Source organism: Fukomys damarensis, unplaced genomic scaffold, assembly GCF_012274545.1.
Source record: "Fukomys damarensis isolate Sample0158 unplaced genomic scaffold, DMR_v1.0_HiC HiC_scaffold_23, whole genome shotgun sequence".
In the NCBI taxonomy this organism is placed as follows: domain Eukaryota; kingdom Metazoa; phylum Chordata; class Mammalia; order Rodentia; family Bathyergidae; genus Fukomys; species Fukomys damarensis.
In genome coordinates this window covers 50246133-50254774 of record NW_022900935.1, presented here as the reverse complement: position 1 = coordinate 50254774, position 8642 = coordinate 50246133, and the positions used below count along the sequence as shown (strand labels likewise).

General features: G+C 45.4%; 1 protein-coding gene across 4 annotated transcripts in view; it reads left to right on the top strand.

The window, feature by feature from the left end:
* Pecam1 (platelet and endothelial cell adhesion molecule 1) overlaps positions 1-8642 on the top strand; it is an 89442-nt gene that overhangs the window by 61661 nt on the left and 19139 nt on the right. For all 4 annotated transcript variants that reach the window (XM_010616772.3, XM_010616771.3, XM_010616769.3 and 1 more), the window contains 4 exons: positions 946-1233; positions 1888-1995; positions 6511-6538; positions 7251-7324. In XM_010616772.3, coding sequence (XP_010615074.1) covers positions 946-1233; positions 1888-1995; positions 6511-6538; positions 7251-7324 — 498 coding nt within the window. The remainder of the gene's footprint in view (positions 1-945; positions 1234-1887; positions 1996-6510; positions 6539-7250; positions 7325-8642) is intronic.

The window sequence follows — 8642 nt, the reverse complement described above, 5'->3', positions numbered from 1 at the left end:
CGTTTTTTTTTTTTTTTTTTTTTTTTGGCTTTGGAGTTCTGTTTGTTTTGATTGCTTTTTGGTTTTGGTTTTTTTGAGACAGGGTCTCAGTATGTAGTTAAGACTGACCTGGAACTCACTATTATATAGCCCAGGCTGGTCCTGAACTCACAGCGATCCTCCTGCCTCAGCCCCTCGAGTGCCAGGATTATTGACATGTGCAATCTCACCCTTGGAATATGTTGAGGCGAAAGCAGAAGCCCATGGGAAGCTGTTGGTTGAAATTATATTACCGTGATGAATGTGGTAGGGCATGCCTGTTATCCCCGAGCTCTGGAAGGCTGAGGCAGGAAGACTGCAAGTTCAAGCCTAGCCTGGAACACTTAGCAAATTAGCTTGACCTTGTCTCAAAGGAAAAAGATGCAAAAAGGACCGGGGATGTAAATCGGTGCAAATCAGTGCCCTTGGCTCAATTCCCAGTACCAAAGAGGGGGCGGGGCATCATTAGTGCTAACACATACAAAACTCTGAGTACTGTCCAAGCCTGTGTAAAGTATTGCAGTAAATTATCCCTATCTGTACTTAGCAACATGAGACTTGTAGTAGTATTCTTGATTTATGATGAGGCAATTAAGGCAAATAGCTGGTGGGTGGTAGGGCTGGGACTTGAGCCCAAACAGTCTGGCTCTGAGCCTCCACCACCTTGTGCTATACAATGAGAGAGGATCTCAGATTGGGCCGTGTCCTCCTTAGTAAGGGACCATGACCATCCCAGGCCTGGTGTCCGGCTTCCTCCAGCCAGCAGCTCCCTGACCTCAAAACCCCTGTGCTCACAACAGCACCCATCTGCCGGCCAGCCCACTCTCACACACATAGGAAAGTCTAGCTGGGGAGACAGTTCAGGATCAGAACTTCAGTGGCTGACCCGCTTCACTGCTCGGTGCTAATCTGTTTCCTGCTTTCCAGCCCCAGTGTACCAGGTCAAGCTTACTATCCTGAAGGGTGTGGAGGTGGAGTCTGGGAAGGAAATTGTGCTTCATTGCTCTGTGGCTGAAGGAACTGGCCCAATCACATACAAGTTTTACAAAGACAAGGAGTCCAAGCCCTTCCACCAAGCCATCTCGAATGACACCTCTGTAATTTGGTACAAGGCACAGGCTAGCAAGGAGCAGGAGGGACAGTACTACTGTGTGGCTTCCAACAAAGCGACGGTCACCCAAAGCAGCACCCACAGCAACGCATTGACGGTCAAAGGTGAGTCCAGGCCTCAGCAGCGAGGTGGAGTATGGGCTCTGAGGGGAGGACAGAAAATATACCCCTCAAAAGAGGAACTGGGTGGGAGTTCAGTTCGAGTGACCAAGGGTTAAGATTCACACGTCCTCAGACCCTTTCATGGCAAGTGACAGAAACCCACTCAAATTAGCTTAGTAAAAAGAGAAGTCGTTTATAAGGGGTTGGAAGTGTCTCAAGCAGTCCCAACTCGAAATTCTTGGTAGACGGACACCAGTTGACTCACCTGGGGTCACATCAGCAGCCATGGGGATTGGGTCACATAGATAGGACGTGGTTAGGGGAGCCACCTGTGTGGGACCCCACCTATGGGGGCAAGGGCGGCTTCCTAGGGAAGGAAGAAAGCTGAACAGACACTCCAAACATGGACTCTCCCCAGCAAAGTTGATTTGATCCCTCCCTGAAGACTACATCTCCCCTCGGTTCATAGCAGAAATAACCAATTTTGTACCTGCAATGACTACAGCATCCCTCAGAGGTAGATGCCAAGGTTAGATGCTAGTTACCAGAATTGTAAAACCAGTCTTCATTGTTACTTAAACCTAATATTATTTCGGAGAAATAACGTGGCAGAGAAAGAACCTTTATATTTCATTCTCTCCCCCTTTCCATGTCCAGTCTTTCTTGCCTCATGGAAGAAAGGACTTATCGCAGTTGTCATAATTGGAGTGATAATTGCCACCCTGATAGTTGGAGCCAAATGCTATGTGTTGAGGAAAACTAAAGGTGAGCACGATTTTCTTCCCCCCATTATGACATGGTCTCTGCCTGAGAACGGTCCATGGGTGTGCGGTGCCCCAGGGGGAACTGAGGAGAAGTCACCCATTTTTCTCCTTGAGGTGTCACCTTGGTAACCAACGATTCTGGGCATGCAGCTTCAGCTGCCCCTGGATCGAGACAGGCAAAAATGAAAGTGGCTGCTTTCCTACTTAGGCAACCAACTAGGGGGAGGTGGGAGAAGGTGCATTTTCACGTGGCTGGAAGAAGCCGTTTCAGTGGGTCCCATAACCGGCAGTGAGTGTCATGGACACAGGTGCACTCGCACACACACGCGCACACACATGCACACATGCCCTGAATGCCTCCCAGTCAAGCTGCCAGGGGTGCCATGATTTCTGCCCTATGATCGGGGTTAACCAAACATGGATGGAAGCTAGGGACTCCCGCTGTCCCTCAGGAACAAGATCAGTTAGCCAAGATTCAAGGGAAATGGCATATCACCCGTAAATTCTGAAAAAATAAAAGTGTTGGGGGCTAAGGTGGGTTCTTTGGGAACTCTGGTGCTGCTGCCTTGGATGGCAGGAGGCATATGGGTTTAAGGAGCAGTGTGGCTTAAATCTAGATGTCTCCTTGAAGTCTCATGTGCTCACAGTTGGGGTTCTGGGGAGGTGACAGACTCATGGGAGTCTGATATTGGGCGAGTCCATGGAGGGGTTTATAGATGGATGTGATGCTGGGGAGGTGAAGCGAGGAGGTGGGTCGCTGGGCATGGCTGGAGATGTATATACATCTCCCTCCTCCTGCCTTGAGTGCTCCCTTCTTCCTCCCTGCCACGCTGTATGTAAATTGCCATGCTGCCCTACCTTGAAGTCCGCCCACCGTGGACTGAAACCTCTACGCATCGTGAGCCAAAATAATCCAATCCTCCTAACTTGTGGGTGTTGGGTGTTTTGCCCCAGCCACAAGAAATTAACTAAGATAGAATTTGGTATCAGAGAAGTAGGGTCGTTGCTGTGACGCTACCTGGCCATGAAGTGCGAGAGCCTTTGGAAATGAGGGTGCAAAGAGTTTGGGAAGGTCTGGAGATGCCTTCCGAAGAAGCAGCTCTGGAATGCTGTAAGATGAGCTTCATGGGAGATTCTGGTTGGAGCTCAGAAGATCAGAATGTTCATAGAAATGCTGCTGAAGACCAGGCTCAGGAGGCTTCAGCTGGCAAGAACTGCAAGGACAGTTGGACTCCAGGCCATGTGTGTTGTTTTTTTGTTTGTTTGTTTGTTTTTTGTTTTTGTTTTTTTTTTTGGTATCAGGGATCAAGTCCTTGCACGTGGCCAGGCAGGCGGTGGCACCACTGGGCTAAATCCCCAGCCCTAGACTAATCTAGCAGAAAAAAATTCAAGGCAGTCTAATGTTGAGGTGGTGGCATGGCTACTGTTGGAGGTTTTTAGCTAGCTCTACCTCGTGAATAAAAAACAAACAGCCCAATGGAATGCTTTTTAAAGTGTTGAGTTTGGCCAGAAATGAAGCTCCAGTAAAGATGCAGCCTATAAATATAGAATGAAGAACTCGGTTGCTGAAACAGTTGGCTTTAGAAAGCCAAGTACTTTGGAATAGGACAATAGAAAAGTTGATCTGATGATATCATTGGAACCAGCAGGACCCTACCCTTTGCATCCTCAAAATTACAATGATAAAATACTTTTCTCTGAGAGGAGAGCCCCAGGGTACCATGTTCCAGAATGGCGATGGCCTGGGAGTTTGTTCCTCTGGTTAGGATTCATAGTGGGTAACAGTCCAAGCACTCAACCCCTACAGTCAAAAGAAGGGGGCCAGGGATTTAGCTCAGTGGTGCCGCTGCCTGCCTCTCAAGCACAGGACCTGAATTTGATCCCTGGTACCAAAACAAAACAAAACAAAACAAAAAACAGAGATGGAAACCTGTCTACTGCTCAGCTGGCGGCAGACTTTGGCAACATCCACATGTTGCTGGTTTTAGGCCCATGCAGGATTTCCTAGCTGTGGGCTCAGGAAGACTTCAGAAGAAGGCTCGGGAGGCCAGGCAGTGGGCAGTGTGTGATCTGTGAGCTTGAAGCTGAAAGTGTAGTGGAGACCCCAGAAAGCTGCAGAAGTGACAAATATGGATTATCTGAGGAAAACTTCAAAGAATGAGCGGAGTTGGCCCAAGACAGGCACCTGCCAGCAGTATTGTAGGAGTGAGGCCATCCGAGCCCTTCAAGAGTCCCCATCTTGCCATAGATTGCCCATGCTGGACATGGAACTTCAGGATTTCATGTTTGCCCTGCTGGATTTGGTTTGTTTGTTTTTGGTTTTTTGAGACAGGGTCTCACTATGTAGTTGAGACTGACCTGGAACTCACTGCGTAGCCCAGGCTGGTCTCGAACTCACAGCGATCCTCCTGCCTCACCACACTGGGCTTGTCCTGCTGGGTTTTGGTCTTGCTTTTGTCCCATTCCTTTCTGTCCCCCTATTTCTACCTTTGGGGGGTTTTTTTGTTTGTTTTTTGTTTTTGTTTTTGTTCAGGAGACAGGGTCTCACTGCGTAGTTCAGGTTGGCCTGGAGTTCATTATGTAGCCCAGGCTGGCCCTGAGCTTGGGGCAGTCCTCCTGTCTGAGCCTTCTGAGTGCTGGGATTACAGGCGTGCGCCACCATGCCCAACATCTTTGGAATGAGAATGTTCATCTTGTGCCACTGTATGTTGGAAGTGTTGAAGTTTTTTTTTTCATTTTTACAGGAGCTCCAGCTAAGAGTTTGCCTTAAGTCTCAGCGGAGAATTTGGACTTGGACTTTTCAGCAATGCTGAAACTGATAGGTTTTGGCAACTCTTCCCCACCCCCCAATAAGTTTATTGGCACATTGAAAGCAGACAATCCAGTTACATTTATCATTGGGATCTTGTGCCTTTACACGATAGGTCTTGGTTCTTATTTTTTCCCCATTCCCCAGCCCTCCCTTCACCTCCCCCACCCTTCCCTATTTACAAAGACTTTGTTTCCATTTTTCCCTTCTCCACATTTTTTTCTTTTCCCTTATTTCCTTTCCCCTCCCCTCCCACTTCCCCTTTAGCCATTTTCTTCCAATTTCACACTATCAATTATACCATTTAAACCTTATTTACACTTTTAGCTTTTCACATCAGAGAAACTATTTGGTATTTACTTGTGTGTCTCATTTATTTCACTGAAGCGTATTAGCCTCCATGAGGACTTTGGCAACTCTTTTCGTTTTGTTTTGTTTTTTGTTTTTTTGAGACAGGGTCTCACTGTGTAGTTGAGACTGCCCTGGAACTCACTTTGTAGCCCAGGCTGGTCTCGAACTCACAGCGATCCTCCTGCCTCAGCCTCCCGAGTGCTGGGATTACAGGCATGCGCCACCACACCCAGCCGACTTTGGCAACTCTTACAAGATGGATTAAATGTATTTTGTATAAAGAGATGCACATGAGTCTTTTGGAGGCTGGGGCAAAATGTTATAGCTTATATCTAGCTGTCCCCTCAAAGCCTCATATGCTCATAGGTGAGGTTTTGGGGAGGTGACTGGATCACAGGTGTGTGATGCTGGATTAGTCTACTGATGGGTTTATATCTGAGTGAGATGTTGGGAGGAGATGTTTGGTGGGAGGAGCTGGGTCACTGTGGGCTTGGTCTGAATGTATTTGTATATAACTTCCTGCCTTGAGCATTCCCTGCCTCCTGCTTACCGTGCCATGGACTGTTTCTCCTCTGTGATGCCCCTCTGCATGCTGCCTTGGCTTGGAGCCAGCTGACTATGGAATGAAACTTCTATAAACTGGGAGCCCAAATAAACCTTTCCTCCTTTAATGTGAGGAGTCAGGTATTTTGTGCCAGCAACAAGAAAGTAACTAAGACAAGGAAGGACCCTGGATTTTTTCTGAAGAAAGAAAACTATAACTCCCTGGGAAGAGACAGCTTCCAAGGAAACACCTTCCCAAAGCTGATCTTGAACTTGGTCTTAAGCTACCTTGGAATTAAAAGTTCAAGGATCAGTTTAGCCTTTGACTTTTGGAATTGTACTGAATCAAAAAGATGGCTGCCCCCTTGTGTGACTGATCTGGTTCCTATACCATTATCTTCATCTCCATCGCACTCCGCTAACAAAAATTGCTTCTGTCTGAAAGAATCAAAGTGTTAGATATCTTGGGAAACGGTGTGAAATCTCTGCTTTAGACCAAGAAAAAAACTCCCTCTTCCTTGAAATGAAGTCTCAGTAAGCTGCCCAGCAGGGCCTTGCACTGATGATCTTCCTGCTTCAGCCTCCCAAGTAGCTGGGATCACTACTGAGCTCTGCTCAAGAATACACCTCTATCTTCCTTTCCCTTTCCTACATTCTGTCTTCTTCATGCGTGAGCATATCTATATTTCTTTCCTCTCTTTTTTATGGGCACACAATCTTCGGGAAAGTCAAATGTAATAGAAATGACTCTTTTTCTGGTATGCATATGGATATTTTAATACTGATCTTGGTTTTTCTTTTTCTTTTTTAAAGCCAAGCAGATGCCTGTGGAAATGTCCAGGTCAGTGTCCTTGTAAGAGTGGGCAGCTGTTTTGTGGGCATGGCTGGACTTAGCTGTGTGGAGAGTCTGGTCACTGGGTAGTTTGGGTCTTGGAAAATTAAAATAAGAGTCTTGGGTGTGAGGTGTGTGTGTGTGTGTGTGTGTGTGTGCGTGTGTGTGTGTGTGTGTGTGTTATGTGTATATCTTAGTGAATGATTGCCAACTATCCTTTCTTATAAGGAAATGGCTTTTATGCTGAGATCATATCCTTTCTAGACAAATTTTTGTGATATCCTCTTTTCCTTATGAAATTATAATGGAAGTAGAGGGAAAATGACAATTTAACTTACGGGCAAAATAGATTTGACCTCAATATTTTTGTTTTTACTATTTTTAATGTTCTTAATATTCAAAATCTGAGTACAGAAATAATTGCAGTGTTGTGGAGAGAAACAGCCACACAGGATGAGGATTTAAGGAGAGTGGCCTGGTAAAGAACTCCTGCTGTCTCTGTACTCCTTGGCCCCCACACTGATTTTAACAGCAGAAAGTTTGGTCAAATAATCTTAGAGCTGAAAACATGCTAGTTTCCCAAATGTGCGAGGAAAGCTTTCTTTACTTTGGAAGGCACTTCCTGTTTTCTTGTGATTTTCCTTTAATGATTTTGTTGGTTTGGGGTTAGAGTGGAAAAAGTGTTTAATATATATATTTCCTTTGTAACTTTTATTTTAAGGCCAGCAGCACCACTTCTGAAATCCAACAATGAAAAGCTGTCAGAGCCTAATATTGAAGCCAACAGCCATTATGGTAAAGTCCTAGTTTCCTTCAGTTGCTAAGAGTTGACTATCTGTAAGTGGGTGGGGTTAAAACTAGAAGGGAGACCCTGGGCTTCAAGCAGGGACACTTACCTAATCACCTATTGGATGGTGACCTAACAACAACAAACAAAACAAAAAGTACCTGAAAGATAAGAGCATTTTATTCTGTTTTCACCACCTTCTAAATGTCCTGTGAAATTAAAAATGGAGAATCATCCTAACCTTCAAAAATTGAATTTGGGCATGGTGGCCCATGCCTATAATCCCAGCACTCATGAGGCTGAGGCAGGAGGATCACCGAGAGTTCAAGGCCAGCCTGGGCTACATAGTTCAGAGCCAGACTGAACTACAAAGAGAGACTCTGCCTCAAAATACTTAAAAAAAAAAAAAAAAAAACACCCAGAATACCAAAAACCTGAATTTTGCCCAAAGATAAGGCCAGGTAGTGAATTAAAGCTCTGGTAAAACATCTTCTCAGGTGGAATTATTATAAGCATAACACAGTGTTACTTTCCTTTGGCATAAAGGGAAACCAAATTAAAGATTTGCTCTTAGTGGAAGCATTAAAAAAAAAAGTCCAAAGGGCTGGGGATTTAGCTCAGTGGTGCCACGCCTGCCTCACAAGTATAAGGTCCTGAGTTCGATCTCTGGTACCAAAAAAATAAAGAATCCGAAGTTAAGCAAAAGAGCTACATACAAACTTTCAAAACAAGCCCAGTGAAGGAATACTTGTTATGAGACTCACCCCAATCTTGCCGGCCCACTCAGTGGGGTAGCCAGTCCCAGCAGTTCTTAATCTTATTTGGTCTGTCTGAAATTTGCTCAAGCATTTTAGCAAGGATGCTAGCTATTCCCAAAAGGGGCTCTCATTACATCATGCAAAAAGTTCTGCCCCAGACCACATTTGAAGAATTTTCTTTCTTTCTTTCTTTTTTGGTACCAGGGTTCGAACGAACTCGGGACCTCATGCTTGCGAGGCAGGTGGTGGCACCACTGAGCTAAATCCCTGGCCCGAGAATTTTCTTTCTTTACCAGCAGGTTTTTGAATAATATGCCCATGGTCTTCTCTAATTATGTAATAATATCTCAGAAAATAAGTCTTTGTTTTGCTTTCTGTTTATTTGTTAGTGGTACTGGAGATTAGACTCAGCCTTCACACTGAGCTGTATCCTTAATTCTTTTTTTTCTGGAGACAGGGTCTTGCTAAGTTGCCCAGGCTGGGCTCAAACTTGTGACCCTCCTGCCTCATCCTCCCAGAGTGCTAAAATTACACGCATGGTAATACCTGGCTGATTTTTTTTTTTTTT